Genomic DNA, 20,303 nt, shown 5'->3' on the forward strand with positions numbered 1-20,303 from the left:
CCTGGGTGTTAAACTTGATATATCAACTCTGAGACTGACTCTTACTTATTCACCTGTTGTTTTCATTTGTGCTTCTTTTGCAATGAAATGAGTCTTAATAGTCTAGACATCTAGATTTCCCCCTACCAGCCCCTAATGCATACACACATACACACCCCTCCAGGTTTGACTTTGCTTGGTTTGGAGGAGGAGTGAAGTGAAGTGTTCAGACTTACGTAGGCGGAGGTACCAGCCTGTTGGCTGTTAACCATGGCAAAAAGTACCCCTTCTCCTCCCAGGTTTTGCAGGCTTCCTAAAGATTGTCAGGTGGGGCTAATTCATTAAGAGTTCCCCTCACACAACAGTAGGGCTCCAAAGTTTGTAAACATCATCCTACTTTTGTGACTGGGCCAAGAGGAATATAACTGCAGTAATTGCTCTCAAATAGAAGGCTTCAACTTGCTCAACTGCTTTCTGCTATCTGCTGAGATGTTTGCAGTTTGTAACCTGGCCTTCCACAGCACTCCTAATAAAATGGGATTGTTTGGCCCAGGTTTCCGAAGGGAAGGCTTTCAGACTTGCTATACCAGTGGTGCTTGCTTCTCAAATGAAATCTGAGGGTTTAGAGAATGGGCATCTTTATGATTTTATATGGTGGAATGGCCTTCGCATTCTACAGACAAGTTCTTGCATGTGAGCACGGCTGAAATACCCTTCAAGCTTCAAAAACAGCCTCCTACCCCTTCCCCCTTCCCCCTCTGCAAATGGGGAACACTTATTCCCTCAGCAGAGGTCTCCATTATGTTTTTATAAGGTCTGCTCTCAAAAGGTCAACCTGCAGGCTTGTTCCATCTGTCTGCCCTTAAACCTGTACTGAGGATGAGTTCTGGACCTTTTCAGAATCTTTCTTCACTTCTTCCTTGCTCCCTTGGCAGTTCTGCCTTATTTGTGAGGAAGCTGTAAGAACTTCCCTAGCTGCAGAGCTCCTGTGGCAGGAAATGGAATATGCTTGCCTTTTAAGTCAGCTTTTTCCATGGCAAACAGGCTGTTTAGGGGAGGGAGAGAGGTGCTAGGGGGAGAAAAAAAAAAAAGGAGGTGGAAGCCCCGAGACTTGTTTGCCTCACTTGTCTAGAAGTTTCTTAGGAAAGAAAATCTGAGAGTTAACTGTGTTTATTGAGACTTAATGGACTTGATTGCAAGAAATACTGGTGGTGATTTATTCCAGAAGTTAGAAAAATTAGACTAGTCATAAGAATAGTGATATACCACTGTTGTTTGACCTATTTTTATGGTTGAAAAGTTAAAATACGAATGTTGCCTGTCCTTGATAGGTGATGAAACCCTGCATTTACTGTGTGATTGTGGAACAGGAGAATAATGTGGGCTCTGGATTTGTTTAGGAGCCATGCTTTTTTCTACTTCATTGCTGATTCCTGATTTCTTCTGAGGTTTTTCCAAGTAGAAACTCCAGTCAGTCCTTTTATTCCAAAGAAATTGGTAATTCTTTGTCTGTTAGAATAAAAGTATTTTAATACGCAATAGCTTGTTAGTGATGCAGAAAATGTCAAGTACTGATTTCAGCTCAACCTTAGCTTTTTGTGTTTTCCAGATTTTGAGTTGGAGGATACCTGGTTCTATACCTGATTAAAAGTGCTGCCAGCAGACTGATCATCTTTCTTGGGATGAAAAGTCTAATGTGTCTGGTTTGCCAAAAAAAAACCCCAAACCAAACTCTTTTAAATGTTGACTTGAAAATATCAAGGTAATAGTAATAGTTTGTGAAAACACAATACCATACCAATATTACAGGTCTTGTTTACCCCCCTCCCCAGAAAGGAGGTCGCTGGGATAGTATGGGGAGTGTTTTGTTTAATGTATAAACAGTGCAATAATGCTTTGAAGTTGCTTTTGTCAACACCAGTCCTAAGGAAAAAAAAAAAAAACAAACCAAAACCAAACAACTGAAGCAGCATCACCAGGATAAACAGGCTTAATTTGTATCTTTTCAAACTGCTTGGCCTATCTGTAGTTAACTCCTACAAAATGAATCTTTCGTAAAGCTGTGCTCTTCTGCAGAAGCGTGCTGGTGCTCCTCTTCTGACTCGTAGCCTTTAACATCTTCTGGTTTTTGATGAGCACAAATACTGTCTTGTATTTAATTCTTTTTGGAAGATAAACCTAGACACCAAAGTTGGTAGAAACAAGTGTATTTTCAGTGCTGTATGTTCACCCCCATCTCCTCCCCCTTCAATCTGTGCTGTGGTCACTTTCAAAATATTTTGCTAGTAGTAGTTGAAATAAACAGCAGATAGTACTTTACAAAGCTTTGCTTATGTATAAGAATAGACTGGAATGTGCACATCCTGCTGTTACAAGGTGCTAGTCATATCACCCTACAACAAGAGTTTTGTTGAAGTTAGAAAAGAAGCGGATGTGGTGGTGTTCATGTATTATGCATAAAAGACTCATGAATTTGGGGCATTCTTAGGATACTTGTTGGAAAACTATAGAGTTTTCTGTTAAATTTATGAAGGAACTGGAACACACTTGTATCTGTATCAATAGCCTCTGTGGAGAACTTATTACCTTAAATAGCTTTTAAGCTAGCCTGTTCTTATTAAAGATGTGTCAGAGAGCCAATATACTGCTGGGTGATGAGAGCTTTAAAGATTCGCAGTAGATTCTTAGATTCTGTTCGTGAGCTATATTAATGCAAGTTCTGTAATTATTTTCTGGAAGCACAATTTAAGAAAGATGTCTGGTATAGGTATCTGCTACAGAAGAGTCACTTGCAGCTGGTGGTAGCAGGTGTGCTGGGTAGTCTGTGTCAGACTTTCTGTCGAAAAGTACAGACGGGACTAATGCAAGCCAATGGTGGAGCTTTTATAAAATGGGTATGTCTATTGTGTAAGCTAAAAGTATTCTTCACAGTTCATAGCCATTAATTATTCAGCCTGTAGCTCTTACTCTGGTTATTGAGTAGGGTTACAGTACGGGTGAGTGTATGAATATTAAAATTTCCACTAATAAATGTTTTTGATAGTCAAATGTTTCTGATAGTTGAGCAACAACTGGAAAGCTCTCAGTGCAACATACCGTGGACATATTTGGTAACATGGATGCTTCTTTGTAAGTTTTCAGCTGTTTTGGTGGTTTTTTTTTTTTTAAAGTGAAGTGCACAATGCAGAGCAATTTAAGCAGATCTAGTGCAAGACTTGATATTTATGATGGGGGGGAGAGAGAAGAGGGATTTTTTTTTTTTTTTGAACCAGTAGATTAAGGATCTGTTTCTTGTTTTGAGGTGTAGTAATTGTAACATGATGATCTGTCGTGCTACTGTGAAGAGAGATTCCTCTTTAAAAGTTACTGACTAGCTGTAGGTGAGGAAGAGATGACAAGCTGTGTTGCTAACCTTAGCTGTCTTCTCTAGAGGTAGGATAGCCACAAAAATCAGTTTCTCTTCTGGTTACATTCTTACGATGTCTGTTAGGGGTTTTTGAAGGGGGACTGTGTAACTGCCAGTAGAAAGCAGGAAGTTGCACAACTGAGAGCTGTCCCAGCTGAAACTGATTTTCCAGTAAATGTGCATTTGTCTATCAATACCATTTACTGTTTTTTGACTAACATCTCTCATCTCCTACAAGCCTGTAGCATGACTACAAGCCTTCCTAAAATGTTATACTCTCTGCTTGCTTACGTGTAAACAGCCAAGTGCTTGCTTGTTAGCCCAGAAGTAGACATGGGGAAACTGAGGCTATAGGATGCCAGTAAGTGAAAGGATTTAATAGTGTAGCTCTTGTCTGTTATGTATGTTCTTTAAGCTTTTTATAGATGGGCTTATAGATGTTGGTGGCCACCAGTGGCAGGAGGGTAAAAGCAAATGCTTGAAACCAGGCCTGTGCAACCTGGGGCTTGCAGAGCTGTGTCCTTGCCCCGTGTGCCACCAGGAGGCAGCAGGAGCTGTGCGGGCTGCAGAGGTCAGCTGTTTGGCCACAAATTCAGTTGTTCCACACCTTGGAAGAGCAGCTGTCCACTGGTCATAGTTGCTTACAAGTTTCAAATCCGGAGTCTACACCAGCTTAGGTGGTCAGATTTGCTACTGGAGCTGTGGGACTCCTTATTTCAAGCACCTTAAAATCGGTAGAATGCCTCTCTATGCCTATTCACATCTTTCAGCATGTGCATGGTGGAGCAGTGCATTGCGTGGAGCTCTCTTCACCCACAAACATTCCCTAGTATCCTAGGCAAAGATACAAATCTACTTTTAAATGGAATAACGGGAAGGCATAGTTGACCAATCTGTTTCCTAAGACAGCAAGTCCAGCTTAATTTTTTTTTTTTTTTTTTCTGCCTGAGCCTGTGTGGGCAGTCAGATGCAACAGCTCATTTGCAGGAAAGACCAGCACTTACATAAGATTAGTAAGTAGACATCTGGAAGCACTTGAGCTCTATTTTGTTCTTCTAATACAAATCAGTGGAACACAAGAGAACTGAGGGATATGTCAGAAGATCAGTTGTTAAAAGCAGGGGTGGTGGCTAACAGAGCTGTGCACTGATTTGCAGAATTTTGCCTAGGTTAACACTTTTTAATTTTGACCTGAAGTAGGAGACTTGCATTACCAGAGAATAATATTAGGCAATACTATATAGTACTTATTTTCTGATACTATTCACATTACATTTATTTTTCACGTAGCAATTTAGGAGAGGTGGCAGGTAGTATTTTCAGAATACAGTAGGATCCTGTCCTACTTCCCTAAATGCTGAGATTGCAGGGCAGGGGAGAGCAGGGAGTTGGAGGGTGAAGCTACTGAGATGTTCCATTAACATTTGTTTACAAAAAAAAAAAAATTGTGGAGTTGAGTTGTGCTATGCTGTCATACCTCAGAAATAGAAGCCTTTAATTTCTCAGCTGATCTCCATTGGTTGTTCGTTTCCAAAGGCAGCTCAAGCCCAAGTATGCCTCTGTCCATTGTAGTCGCGGCTGAGCTTCCTTTTTCCCTCCTTCCTTGACTGTAGTCTAACTATTTACCTCTAAACCTTCCTGTGTTTCAGTGATGGAAAATCTTCCCTAGTATATGTCTGAAGGCTGAAAACATTTTTCAAAGGCGTAGCTTGTGGTTTATGTGTTAATGTAACTAAGCAGTAGAAAAATACATGCTTAGTTAAGTTCATTTCTGAATAGATTGATTCTTGCTGTAGTTGTGAAGGACCTCAGGCAGAGTCGTTCTGCTTAGGGTGCTGCGCTGATCTATTTTGTTTGTGCTGCTGCTATTCTAAAATAGGGAGATTTCAGTGTTACAATCAGCCCTCCTTTGTGGGAAGGCGAGGGGCATACAAAGGATTTACACTTTTACTTTGAGATAGCATGTATCTTGATGTAACAGTAATATAGTCCAAAGCACCCTGTGAAAGGTAGCTGAATTTTTACATAATCCTCTTCCTAAGACAGTGCTGTAATTTCTTGGCTGAATGTCCCCAGGTCCATATGAATTCATAGATCGTTAGCCTGTGAATTTTGTGCACATTAAGGCTTGGCTCTGCTGTATTTAATGAGCTTTAGTTTTTGGTGTGGCTTGCCTCTAAGCATAAAGGGGTTTAGGACAGTGGTGCAGTAACTCTGGGTTTGGAGGTTTTTTCCTTGGTTTTAAATGTATGTGAGAATCTCAATGTTGACTTGGACAAGTTGGAAAATATCAAAGCTGAAGGGTTTGACAGCTACTATTGTTAAAACAGGTAACCATTCCGTGTATACATAAGGTAACTTTTTTCTACATGAGTTTAGTATTTTAATATCAACATCTATCTTGTATACAAGGTCATAAAACCAAGAAAAAAAAGGCCTGAATCCTTGTTTCAGTGAAGTAAAGCCTTCATGGTTTTTTCCAAGTCATTTTAACTGTCTGAAGTTACGCTTTTTCTCTTTTCCTCAGGGGGAAGTATACTACCAAGTGTGCTTCCTTTCACAATTTGTTGCTGCTGTGTCTTCTGCAGGTCCATTTTTCACAGTACCCCTTTCATGAGAAATATAGATGCAGGGTAGCTTTTCGTGTATTTCTTCTTTAGACAGATTCGCTGTTTTCTAGAAAAAGCTGTCTGTTACGCAGACTGGCCTCTCATGTGCTTCCTAAAGGATGGCTCTGACTTTATTCCTTTTTTTTAATCTTCAATTGCTTAAGTCTTAAATATCCTTGCTGTTTTCCAATGTTCAGAACCCTTCACTTCATTCAAACCTTTTACAGCTTCTTCTGAAAAGGATTTCTGTGGCTGATCAAAGCTGAGAATTAGATGCAGTGGGAGGAGAACAATAATAATAAAAATAATTCAGTCCTTGGTGTGTAGGGGGGAATGTTTTTTGTTTTGCTGTTAGTGTGCTTTGCCCCACATTTTTTAATGCTATTATGTTTCGTGCTTTTGAGAAGATGCCTTCAAGGGCTTTCACATGATGACAGAGAAACTTTCACATGACAGCAGAGAAGTGAAATTTTTAACTGCTTTCACTTGGCTTTCTTTTAACAGCAATATTTGCTTATTCCAAATCACAATTTGTCTGGTGTGTAACAGCGATTTTTTTATTATTATCTAACTGGTGTCTTGTTTCTTTTCAGAGATCATTCACGTTAATAATAGAAGCATGGGATTGGGATAATGGTACAAAATCTGGTGAGTATTTATGTAAAACTTGCAACTTTCACTTACTCTGTGCTGTATGTAGACAGCTTGGGGAGGGGGGAAATGGTGTGCTGTAATTAGCCATCCCTCCAAATCAGTCTGAATGCAAGCCTGCTATTTAAGTAAAGGGCATGTACAAATCCAAGTGTTGAATGTTGGGTTAGGAACTGTGAAAAATTATTACTGATAGGAAAAAGAATGGACAATAGTAAGTAAACATTGTAATACATGACTTTAAATTTAGCTTTAAAAAATGTTTAAAAGTTATGGTAGGCCCTATATTTTTTTTTTAAAGCAAAGTTGTCTGTGCTGTAGAGTTGCACTTTAAATTCTCCTCAGTTTACCCATAACCAAGTTGTGCAATACTTTTCATGATCATGTAAACAAATAAGCATTCTTGTTTCCCATACGGAAACCATGCTTGATGTTTTTGGTGAAACAAAATGGATGTTCTAAATCATGGTATGATTCCTTCTCCTTTTGTTTCTCCTCAAGTACTGAAAGTTACCTTGCATTTCTGGTTTGTATATGCTAACACTCAGTATCAGAGCAGGGCTATTGATCTGAAGGAAAAGCAAGATTATTGTAAAAATACTTCAAAATAGTATGAAGGTGCTGGTTGCTGTGTTGTTTTTTAACATAGGACTCCAGCTTGAACCTACTCTTTGGTCATGGCTCACACACCTGTCTTCAAATAATCAATGCTTTTGGCTACAAGTGTTAAGTGAACTTCAGATTCTCATTGTGGTTAATGATGGACTATTTAATCTTGGCTGGGATCAATATAGAGGAACATAAGTGTTTGGATGTTAAGATAGCAAAGGTTTATGTCTCAAATCATTATCAGTTTCTAATTACAGGTTCCATTCTCTGCTGCTTCACTGACCATCCTTATCAAGATGCATCAAGCATAAAAAAACTGGCAAAACTCAATTGATATTAAGGCTGTATTAGCATTTCAAGGTCCTTTTCCTTGAAGATTGGGATCAGTCCTACTTGCATTTTCCTGAAAGATTTTCCTAAGTTAGAGGTTTTCCTAACGTACTCCATCTCCAATGATGAGTCTGCAGTTTGTTCCTAAGCTCTCCCTCTGTTAGAATTAAGCTTCTTTTGTCTTGTTTAACAGTTCCTTCAGCCTTTTCTAATAGGTATGTTTTCTTTAGATCTCTGGTAATTCATGTTGCTGCAACCCTTCAGCTGGTCTACAGCCTTCTTGAATGGCACTTCCCAAAGCCTGGACATAGTGTTCAAAATGAGATCTTGTGAGCTGAGCAGAGTAAGCCTGAATCTTGAATAAGTTTAGATATCCTACATAGCAACAAATTGGACATGTCCTCTTGAATGCTGTGTTCAAAAAGTACTACATGAATTTAATTCCTTTAAATAGCTTCCAGCTTGGGAATAATTTACCTAGAGGCAGATAGCACAACAAATATTGGCATATTCATGCCCTAGTTCTAGATGGCAGGTCAACTGATGAGATGGTGCAGATGGAGGCAAACGTGAAGAGCCTGTCCTGCAAAACAGATCTGTAGGCATTTAAGTGCTGAATTTTGGGTTTTAATAAGCTAATTAATAAATAATGCTCTTCTAACTTGTTATGTTTATGTCTTAGAATCTGTAGAATCCTCTTGCAGATCAGTAGCTTTGAAATCCAGCTCCTTGAAAATGTGCTTGATAAGGGGACAGTCACTTTAGGCTTGTGTTAAGTCTTTCTTATGCCTTTCGGTTTTTTAACATGCTCTAACAAATCTTTTTATGCATTTACTTGCGTTGATGTCTTCCCCACTTCTGCCTCCCACCCCAAACTTTAGGACACAGGATATATAGTGTCTTTTGGAGGCCCAGTGGGCCATCTCCTTAGTTTAACAGTTTCCATGAGCTACAGAAGTCTATGTAAGTGTTAGATTACAGTTTCAATCTCAAGAGAAACTGCTCATGGAAGGTGAACTTCCCTTTAATGTATGCTGCCAGAGAGGTGCTGTTAAGTTGTATTGCATTTGAAACTTAGAAGGCTTGTCATGTGAATTTAGAAGGCTTTCTTGGCTTATAATTTGGCAGAATACTGGCTTGTCTTGGTTAAATTTTTCTGTAGTCTGTTTACTGATTCCATGATAGAGATATATTGCTTTGCCATGCTGCAATTTAAACTTCTATGAAGAATTCCTTAATATTGAAACTTTTTTTTTTGAGTGGTCTTGGCAGGGAATTCTTAGTAGATTTTTGCCTTGTGAATCTGTCAAGATGCAAAGGTGCTTCCTTGTATTTCTGCAAGTACTACTGAACTGCCAAACAGGGACAGATCAGTAAAAAAAATTTTATGTGAGAGAATAGGAAAGGGAATATGGCAACTCCTCCAGAGGAAAGACAAATATCTGTATCCTAGAGGAGTAAAGAGAGTATCTGTGGAAAGCTGAACTCGTTGTCTTGTCCTGAACAGTGAGCTGATCTCTGGATCAGGTTACGTGTGTGTCTTCTGTTGCTAGTGTAAGAAAGATTAATTGAAGTAATTGCCAGAGTCTGTTTATAAGCTGATTAATTAGTTCCAAAGTCAGGTTTTGCTTTCCTTTAATGGAGACAAGTAAGGCTGAAAGTTAAATGCAGGTCCTGTCTTCCTGCTTGGGTTTTCAAGTGGGTATTTATTAAAAACAAAACAAAACTCCAAACAAAAACCCAAAACCTGGAAAGAGGGGGGGTTTCCAGTGAACAACTTGAAGGTTTTAGAACAGTTGTCATTCTTCCCTCCCTATATTGTCCTAGCATCCTGTATTCTTCCTTGCACCCACTGAAAGCAAGGCAAGGGTGCTCAGAGCAGACCTGTGAAGTACCACCTCAAGAACAAGTCTGCCCAGTACTTACCTCAAACTACAAACTCTGAGAGGGGCTTTCGAACCCTGATTCCTGAACCACTCCTGCACTCTTTTCCTCCTGGGTGCAGCCGGGTAGGCTTGGAGGGAAGCTTGTGGTGGTATAGTGTTAACGCTTGTTTGCTTTGTGAGGGTGGAGGAGGGGGAAAGGAAACCGCCTTAGATACCAAGTCACTGTAAAGGGCCTGTTCTCTGTCATCTGTCACAGCAGTTCATGCAGTTTTCCAGGTAAGTCATTTGACTTGGCAGACTTGTAGTTCTATAGCAGAGGTCTTGGCAATGCCTAAACCAGTGCTGCCATTATAAAGCAAGCTGACATCTTCACCCGTAAAGTAACTTTCCATTTGACTACATGTCTACTACGAGGATGCAGTGGTTCACTTCCTCTTTGATGTTAGTCTGTAGGAGACTAATCTGTCCTTATGGCTTTTTGAAAGGGTTGCTTGAAGACTGAAGACAATGCGCTTTCTGAGAAGGGTACCTCCTGTTCCTTTTGGGCATGAAGTTCTTATGCTACTGCGTGTGGTTCCTTGCAAACGGCTGCCAGCATTGCCTTTTGTATTGCCTTGAGAGTGGCTTGTTGGGAATGTCTGACCTCTGTTAAAAGTTAGTGTGTTGATGAGCAATGCTCTTATTTAAGTCTAGTCATGGTTCCTGATTGCACAGTTACAGTTAATTACTCTTCATATAAGGATTCCTCTTCCAGAAATCAGTTGCTTAATTAAAGAACCACCTTTTAACCATCATCTCCTTTTATGCAGACATCTGTGCCACTATCTGCTTTCCCAGAGACTTGTAGAAAACTTCTTTGTAACCAAGAAGCCCCATTGCTTCTGAGGAGTGTGTGTGAGGCGGAGATTAGAGCGGCGTATGCTGCTTTTTTGACCCATAACCAGACAAATTCAGTAATGCAGATCATTGCCTTTACTAAGGCCTAAAAGTAATGTGTGTGAGTTCCTAATGTGAATTTTAGTGGTAAACCAGATGCAGGGAGCAAACTTGTCTCATCAAAACAGTTAAGTGTGAGAGACTGAATATCTTCAGAAACACTTTGGTTTTGTCGGGGAGGAAGGAGGAACCTTGACAAACATGTTCCTCCCTGCGATTACAGATCTCTTTGGAAGATGCACCTTCTATTTGGTATCAGTTTTAAATTCAAAGTAAAGCAGAATTCTCATGTTTTGGTACTTAAGAATTTAGTATTAGAAACTAAATGACTTGGAGCTGATTTCCTGATGCCTCTTGTGGTTCAGGGTAAATTATTTGGCTTACTTATTTAGGTGTTAAGCCCTACTTTTACTGATATAAGCAGAGGAAAAGCTCTTAAGACTAGAATACATTATTTTTCAGAGGAGTTTGTAAAGATAAAGTTTGTTTTAAAAAAAAAAAAACCAACAACAACAAAAAAAACCAGTATTGGGTTATTTCCCCTGTTCTCGACCCCAGGTATGAAGAGAACTGTTCTGCTGTTTGTATTTGCAATAGCTGTGATGCTTGTTCCAGTTATTTAACTGTGTGATGAATCTACATTGGCCTGAAAATGCTTGATAAGATTTTAATTATATAATTCACTCCTTTAATGTCAGGACCTGTTCTTTAGTCCATCTGATACACTTTGAGGAAGCACTTTTACAGCAGTTGCTGTTGCAGCTGTTTTTAAAGAGTCTGTGTTGCTTATAGGTGGAAAATAGCTCTATAATGCATATTTGCTATTTGTTCAAATTCCTTGACCATCCAGTGATTCAACATTTTTCCTTCATATTTTTTCATCGAGCTTTCAGATCAATAGTCTTTAGAGAAGAATAAGGTTATGAAAGGATGTCGAATCTAATACTGAAGCTTTTAATGGTGACTGGTGGTATGATAGATATCCAATTCAGTCAAAAATAAAATGCAGGCAGACTTTTCTAGCTTGCAGATTTCTTGTTCATTCTTACACTGGCCACGTTGCTGCTGGATGAGAGAGGAGTTCACATACAGGAATCTTGGAGTTAAAGAACAGGGATGGACTTCAGCATGTGCCTTGTCTAGACAGAAAATGTTTTATGCACACTAGTCTAGGCAAGCATGAATTGTAGCCTATACATGGCAGTACTGCTTTTAATATTAAAGCAGAGAGATACTTTGAGCTTTTAATAATTGGAGAACCTTTCAGTGCTTAATTAAAGCAGCTTTATTTTTAGTTCAATATTACTTAATTTTAAGAGGAAAGACTTTTATGGTAAAAGCAAGCTTTGAAAAGAGATGTTAAGATAATAAAATGCATTGCAGAGCCCACTGCTTCTGTAGCTTCCCTTTTCGTTTAATGTTGGAGTGACTGAAAATTGTCTCGAGTTTTTACGTGCTGAGGGGGAAGTGCAGCTTTGGTAACAGATGCACGGGCGATACCTTTATGCTGTCAATAACTTCCAAGGTGAGAAACAGGCATGCTTTTGGTTTTATTTTCTAAACTGATTAGGCTAATGAGTTCTAGAAAGTAAGCAGGTGAAACACATTTGCTGAAAATGAGTTTAGTATTGCTTGCTAACAGCTTGGTGTGTTTTTATATTATTAATAATCTGAAGTTTAGACTTTATCTCACTACCATTACAGCCTCTTCCTGTGTACAAGGTTTTGGTTCTTTGTTTCTTTCAGCCTATGTTTTAAAGAATCTTTATTTTGAAAAAAAAAAACAACCAAACACTGAAGCTCTGTGCTGGCAATATTGTAGCTGTTTCATAAATGGGTATGAAATTAATGTATACAAGTGGAGCTTCTGTACCTTTTTCTTGTCCTTAAATAGTGCTTGTAGTTCTAGCTGCAGCTTGCAGACTCACCTAGAAAAACTCTTGCAGTAGGATGTTACCAGATTTGAATAGTGAAAACATTTGAAGACTCCTATCAGTGGGATTACTCACTGTCTACCTTTATCCTTACCGTGCTTTGCTTATTCTTGACATTTACTGAAGCAATTGTATCATTTCATTGTACTGACTATAGTTGCATCTCATCTCCTAGTACTGAAGCTTCTATACCAAGAATAAAATTGATAAATACAAAATGGATATTCATAAAAATGGAAGTACTTTGTGTTGGCAGTTCCATAATCTTATAGCTTAGAATCCTCTTCTCCCATGTGACGGCTTATTCTTTGTGCACATTTGGTCTTGGTTAATGGAGCCTGGCAATAACAGTGCTGCTGCTTTCTGTGAGGGCAAGGCAGGGTGGTTATAGAGTGTATTACAACAGTGATCATAATTATCAGTAGTCCCACTGGGGATAAGGATAAGCAGGGTACAGAGTTGAGAACGGCCCCTTGACAATCCTGGGTTCATTTGTGTGTTTCTTCTCAAAATGTTAAATACTAGCTGCACAAAGTGTTCTATGAAATGCTTGTTAAAGATATTTTGCTTTTGCTGTAGAGAGAATGATAAAATAGAAGAAAGCTAGTTTGCATACATAATACAAGCCTGCCAGAGCATTTACTATTGCTCAGTAATTTTGCAGCAAATTGGGTATGTTTTGCTTTATTTTTAAAATTAAACTTGCACCAGAGACCTTTAATATCTCAGCTACTAGGTTATGCAGAATTTGCAATTTTATAAGAACAAAAAGGAGGCAAAAAGAGCCTCAGATCAAGATAAAGCTGCTGGTTGTCAGCATGTGGGTGTGGTATGTTTGGCAGCCTTGAAAAATAAGCTATTTCCTATAGATTATGTTCCAGGGTTTTTTAATATTTCCTTTGGGACACTTTTAAATTGGCCTTCCTGTAATGAACTTTGCAAGGCAAAGGAAAATTCAGTTATACAGTAGATCTTTATCATCTTAACATTTTCTTTACTACATTTTTCTCTTAAGCAGTTGAATACTTTTGATTTCAAGTTCTGTGGTCTTGTGTGCTATCAAACTCTCCACCTCTTGCATTTACCTTTCTCTAAAAGGTGAAGACCTGTTAATAGAACGAGTGGCACATGCTGGCATGATCAACCCAGAAGATCGATGGAAGACACTACAATTTAATGGTCCCGTTGCCCATTTTGAAGTACAAATAAGAGTGAAGTGTGATGAAAATTACTACAGTGCCCTGTGCAATAAATTTTGTGGCCCTCGAGATGATTTTGTTGGTCACTACACATGTGATCAAAATGGAAACAAAGCCTGCATGGAAGGTTGGATGGGAGAAGAATGTAAACAAGGTAGTATTGTTTGCTTCATTGTAGACTAGCTCTAATGTGTATATATAATAGGTATAAACTGCAGTATGTTTTTCTGTAGTGTTGGTGCTGTAGCACATTAATTGTAACATTTTGCCCTTTAAATATAAATCCTTGAAAAAACATCCTGTGTGGAGAGCAGAGCCCAGGGCAGGCTACAGTGTTGTTTGTGATGTGTGCTATGGCAGCTACACAACAAATTTAGGATTCAAAATAGTGAAACATTTTTTTTACTAATTTACTTTATTCAATGATGGTGTTACTTCAAAGCAAAATGATGTAATACATCTGTTAATGTAAGATTTTTATTGAACAGTGATCATGTCCATAATACTGTAGACTTTAATCCTGTTAAAATGCCCTTCTAACAGTATTTTCACAAATGAAGAAGTTTTAAGTGTAATGTATGCAAAGCTGAAAGTTCTTTGATAGCTCTTAATGTGAACAGAAATTCAAGTGCAGTCATCCTTTTTAATGTACCACTCAATCAAATCTTTGTGTTTTGCCTTCAGTCTCAGTGAGTAATTAGTGCTAAAATTACTTGACGTACTCTTCTTTCTGTTGAGGGCTTCTTGTCGTTGTTTTCTCTTTCTTTTTGGTAAAAAGCCTGTTAATGAGAGATCAGAATGTTATTAGGGCTTATCCAAGATCATGTGTATCTTTTGAAGCTTGGGACTTCCAGCATAATACCAGTCTAAAACTAGGTTTAAAAAAAAATAACTGTATTTGATAAATGTTTCAGTGCTGACGCCCTTGCTGCAAACCTATTTGGTAGCAACTTTTTCAAGGAGTCACCTTAAGTTATTTTTTCATAAACAGTTGTAGTGGAGTTGTGTTTTGTGAAACAGGTAGCTGAAAGCAACATTATTGGAACATGGCAAAAGACTGTGTGCTTTGCACAAGTGACAAATAGGCTAAATGACAGAAACCCTAGCTTCCAGGTTGCCGCTGTACTAGCAGCTACCTAGCTGCCCAGACTGATGCCTAAATCTTTTTCTATTTACAGCTGTATGTAAACAAGGATGTAATTTGCTCCATGGGGGTTGCAGTACACCTGGGGAGTGCAAGTAAGTCTGCATGCTTGAGTATCTCCTTTTTTTTTTTTTTTTTTTTTTAGTACTGATCTTGCTACCATTGTCTCTGTGTGTTGCTGCTTTTAAAAAGTCTACTTTAAAATGGGAAAAACTTTATACAAAAGCATTGATGGAAGTAGATCTGAACTAGATTTCATATGTGTAAGAATTGCATATACTTCAGACTGTTTTGCAATCATATTCTATTTTTTGCACATCTAGGACTGAACAAATTTACTTCATGTGATCAAAAACTATGCCTTTATCAAATGAGAATAATTTTTTTTTTCTTTTCCAAAATCCTTAGGAACTTTGATCTCTGTATTATTTGTCCCTCAAATAAAAAGGGGAACTTGCTGTTTGGACTGTTACGACTAGGAAATGCTCACAGTGCTAGAATGCTGAGTATATATATATTTGATCACCAAACTATAGTAAACTTAGCTTTTCCAAGAAAAAAAAGGGTTGTTTTTTCTTTTTTTTGGTGTAATGTAGATAACAATAGCAACCCCAACGTAAACTTTCTACCCTAAGTGAATGTGTTTTCATCCCTAAATCAGAGAGAACAGTCTGAAATATTCCCTTAACTTGGTGATGGAGCCTAAGTAGCCTCTGTGATAGCAAGAAAAGTTGATTGTTTTCTTGTAAAAGTTCAGGCATCCAACATGGTGGGTCAAGGGGAAACAGGTGTTACTTTTACATGGGTTTATGAAGAAAATGGGACAGGTCTACTTGCAAGTTTGGGATCTTGAGTTTGTGATCAGAGTTGTATACATCATTGGAAGAGTGGATTTGTGCAGTGGTTCCTTTGTAAGCTGTTCTGAATCTGCTTGCTTGGAATGATGTGAAGCTGAACTGGCTACCAGAACTCCTGAGTGCTGACAGATAGCATTTGTGGCAGGCTGTGATAGTTTAACGCAGTTTTGCTTCATCCTCCTACTAGTAACTACTTGCAGTCATCACAGAAGTGGCAGAAGTAGGATGCAGGTCACTTAGCTTTGCTGGGCTTCGAGCTAAGTTGGGGTTGGATTGCCAGTTTATGAGCTGTGGCAGCTGACATGCAAACAGGTCCTATCCTGCTGGAGAGCCTGAAGTTTCTGACAGTGGGTTATGGCAGATAACAAAGTAAGTCTTAAATCAGATGCTGCTGACTTGTAGAAGATTTGGTGTGTTGTAGCTCTGAAATCTGACTGAAAACTGTACTGTACAGTACATGAAGTACTGTACAGTACGCTTCAGTGCATGTGCAGTTTTACTTCTTAAGAGCCATAAAACCTATATTAGGTGGTGTGGGGTTTTTTTAAAAGCAGATGTTTAAACCAACTTTTTACTTTTTGTAAAAAATTTCTATTTAACGTTATTTGGGATCTTTTAATATCATTAAATATTTTGCTTGTGATTTCAAGTATTGTGTGCCTCTAGTGCTCTTGGTGGATTGATTGTTGTTGAGAGCTGGGCCAGCATCACTTCTGCCTAAGAAGTACTCCTTCTCTTGAGCCTTCCAAGAACACATTTTTCCGCTTTACAACCTACTCTAATGATTTTTTTATTCATGTAAAGTTTTCTGAAGTCCTGTAGGTATCAAAGGAGTGTCCTAGGAGCCCGTGACTGTTTGTTTTTTCAATGCAAGGAGCTTTTGAATAAAGGTGGAAAAGCAACAGGCTTAAGCAAACACAAAACAGTACCCTTTTGGGGGGAGGCGGGAGGGGGTGGTGCAGTTTCCTTTTTAGCTTTCATTTCTATACCTTACCAGTTGTATCTGGGACGATGGAAGTTGGAGAGGAGGAGGAAGGTTCAAAGAAGGGAATACAAAACCTTTGAAAATGGGAGCTGGGTGGCTATGGTGCCTCTTTTAAGGTGTCTGTCAATAAGCAAAGCCCTTCCTTGCAGCATGTCACTGATATGAAGAAGCATCTAGTATTAGAAGTCTAGATGCCCCCTTCTAACCTGCCCAGCTAAACAAAGCACACAGAAACAATGTTGAGTCTAGTGAAGAACTCTGACTAGAATTTTCACTTTTGTTGGATGGATTCTCTCATCTGAAGAAAAGTACTGGGGGAAGGAATAAGGGATTTAACATTTCAGATGAACTGTATGTCATCTGCCTCATTTCTTAGAGCCTGTCTGCTGAAGTGATAGGTCTGTGATCAGTAGGGTGAAGGAAAATGATGGCCTTTTTATCTATGGCCTCTCTATTTCCAGTATTGCAGGAGGTTCTTGGCTACTTCTTTAAGTGTGATTTGGTAGCTTGAGCTTGTTCACACAAATATCTTTAACTTGTGTTCTGTAATCGTTATTAGGCTATATTAGAAATGTTGCTTTTAACCCAAATGGATAATACTTTCTGTAGAAAAATGATACTGAACTAAAAATAAGCAAGGCTTACAGACATGACCTTTATCTTTAGTAGTACAAAGGAAGCTGTTATTTAAAAGAAACTGCTATGTTTGGTGCTATTGAATTGTAATCTAGATTCCTTCATCCTGGTTTTTGGACAGTTGCCACTGTCATTTAACAGGTGAAAACAATGTCCTTTTTTTTTAATTCAGAAAGAAAATGAAAAAGTGAGAAAAACATGGGTGTGAGATGTATGGAAACCTACTGGTGCCAATAGCTACTTGGCTGCCAAAATCTACAGTGGCATTTATAAATAGAAAAGTTGGAAAACCGTTTCTATCTTCAACTTGTGTGAACATGCAGGTAACTTAAGCAATGGCTCTGAGCCTTCAGCCTAACTCCCATAGCAAGGATCTACTCTCCATGCTTTGATGTGCCAATGTAATTTAGAGCTGTTCTTGGATTAAATGTTATACCAAAAACAGGTCTTAAAAGTAGTTAAACGATTGCAGAGTGTAAATAAAGGATATGCCGTTAACTGTAACTGTACATCATCTGTTGGGCAAGTTTATGTGCCTCTTGTTTTGAGGAAATTACGATGTTGTGAAGTTCACCATTTCTTTTGTTGAGCTTTCATTAAAGAAATGGAAAGTAAGTAAGGGGATGACCTGATGTCTCAAAATGACAAGGTGTAGGAAATAATTCTGTGGTATGACTTGGTCTAGGTGATAGGTTTTGTCATTGTGGAGGCAGTTCAGCAAAGTAATAATTTATATCCTGGGGAATGCAAGTCTTCCCACAACTGTGATACAAAAATTCCTTTAGAATGTCTGGAGTAACTGAAACAAATTAGAAATAGGATTGTTAGTAGTACTCTAATGTGAATTTATGCAAGGTGAACAAAGCAAGCATAGAGTTTTAAAAACTTTTAAAGTAAGTAAATTGTTCAATCTGTGTGCTTTGAACTGTCTTACCCTAGGACTACTTTTGAACTATATATGAGAAAATTGTGGTTTCACAGTGGTGATTGTTTGTTTTTACTTAATCACGTATCTTATGTGTATCTGTTGAAACCGATTTTTCAAACTTCCTTTCCAGTGCCATGCCTTTTGTAGTCCTTGTATTCCTCTTCAGCCCTACTTACAAGGCTGTTTTCTTGTGTCCAGCAGTGCTTGCAGGTGCTGTAGGCCTATCCCAAGTGATTTTGCTCCCCTAATCTGTCAGTATAAGGGTCAGAACCTGCTCAACTATTATTCAGTACTTTCTTTACAGAGATGCAGGAACAAAACCCTGAATTGCAAAATAAGCTCCAACTACCTGGAGTTTTGGGAGTGTAATAGTCTTCTAGAGATCCTTTGTTAAATGTTAAAACTTGCATAGTCTTCCTGTCCTTTTCAGTAGGAGACCTACCAATACCACTAATCTCTCGCTTGTGTTTTCATGACATTTGGGTGGATAACATGCTTAACGTGCATTGGGGAACTCTACCTAAACTTAAAGAAGCAGCTGGATTCTTGCAAACTTGCATACAATGAGATCTGGTGAGGCATCTCAAGGCAGGTTGTTATTGAAAGACTGTAGAGGACTAACAAAAGGTCTTAGAGGACTGAAAAAAAAGAGAAAAAAATACAATGACTGCTTCTAAAAATTAAGTGAAAGTAAGAGATGGAGAACTTCCTTACTAGCTAGATCAGAAATCTCAAAAGAACACTGAAGCAGGTATACCACTTCTAAACATCTAGAAAATGCTCACAGATTAATTACTGGCTAACCAGGACTTATCAAGAGCAGATCTAAACAATGTGACTTCTTTCCGTAATTGTTCCAGAATGGATGATGAGAAATCTCGTAAGTGCTCAGATTATGAGAAATCTCATAAGGTGCTCTGAACGGTAAACCAGAAGAAGTCTCATTTGAGTGCTGCTGTGGCATCTGACCATTTCGTTTCCTGCTATCTCGGACTAGCTGTGATCCCTTAAGAGCGTAGGGCTATTGCTTGGCCCTGCAGGAGTGTACTTGGTACCAGTACCTGGACATCTTCTCCTAACTCCTCTTTAATACAAGATATCACATTCACAGCTTTGAGTTTCAGAGAACCTGCAAAATTATTACAATTGCTGTGTGTCTCATTGTATAAGTTTTCTTGCCTGTTCTCATAACCAGTATACTTTTTTCATGGCTTTTTTTCTGTTCTAGTGGTAAGCCTCCTGGGATTGTTGGCAAGTGTTTCACAAGTACACATACTAAGTTAGACAAAAAAGAATCCCATGTTTTGTTTCTTTATTGCTTGAGGAACTGAGGCACACTCTACACTCACTTCTTTGGATGGTGAATGGGTAGAAAGGCACAGAATACTTCCTAAAGGTGGATGCTGCTGCCAGAAGAATGTGAGCAGGTGTACAGAAAGTAAAACTACATAGTAGTTTCTAACCTGTGTCTATGACAGCAGGTAGTGCAGACAAATTAGAACAGTAGGTCGAAGCAGTGTTGAGAACCCAATACCCATTCTAAAAACACTGCTCTCTTTTATTTTTCTGAACTGAATGTCTGTCTGCAGCTGGAAGACATTAGGTGTGCTGCTGGCATACGTTGACTTACGTTACCTTAGTTTAACCTAAAGGGAATCAAATTGCTTTGTTCCAAAACAGCTCTGTGATGTGAACCAACACACCACCAACAGGAATGATCAGGCAGCCTGCTTATAAAGCATGCTTCTGGTGTGAACTAATGCAAATACAGACACACCCTTAGAGCCACTTACTGAAAGTTAACTGAGCAGCCTTTCCCTGCATGTTCTGGGTAAACCACTTTGAACCATCCCCTCTATCAACTCCTTCACAGAACTCTAAAATAGTACTGGAGTGAGAACGTTAGCTTTCAATTACTTCCTTTATTAGAGGAGAAAAATGTTTGTAGGGAAATGTGTGTATCTTTTAGTCTAATAAGAATATGTGGGGTGAGAGGAAAAGATGACAAGCTTTCAGGTAATTGAATTATTTGAGTTCATTAATGAGCATCTTTTCCTCCCTGGTTCACGAAACTATCATGCTTATTTCAAAGGTAGGAAAGTGGAGAAAGTGTTTCTGTGACAAAACTTAGTGAGCAAGTACCATACTAACTGTAACATCGAACCTGGGTGCTCAGAATTGTAGCATCTCCAAACAGCCAGACCATATTGCTGC

At 38.7% G+C, this 20,303-nt stretch overlaps 1 protein-coding gene across 1 annotated transcript in view; it reads left to right on the forward strand.

Annotated features, from left to right (window-relative positions):
* Nucleotides 1–20,303, forward strand: part of JAG2 (jagged canonical Notch ligand 2) — a 71,499-nt gene that overhangs the window by 20,496 nt on the left and 30,700 nt on the right. The window contains exons 3-5 of the mRNA XM_086749709.1: nucleotides 6,588–6,642; nucleotides 13,439–13,693; nucleotides 14,718–14,778. Coding sequence (XP_086605835.1) covers nucleotides 6,588–6,642; nucleotides 13,439–13,693; nucleotides 14,718–14,778 — 371 coding nt within the window. The remainder of the gene's footprint in view (nucleotides 1–6,587; nucleotides 6,643–13,438; nucleotides 13,694–14,717; nucleotides 14,779–20,303) is intronic.

Source organism: Chlamydotis macqueenii, chromosome 5 (assembly GCF_036417535.1).
Source record: "Chlamydotis macqueenii isolate bChlMac1 chromosome 5, bChlMac1.mat, whole genome shotgun sequence".
In the NCBI taxonomy this organism is placed as follows: Eukaryota; Metazoa; Chordata; class Aves; order Otidiformes; family Otididae; genus Chlamydotis; species Chlamydotis macqueenii.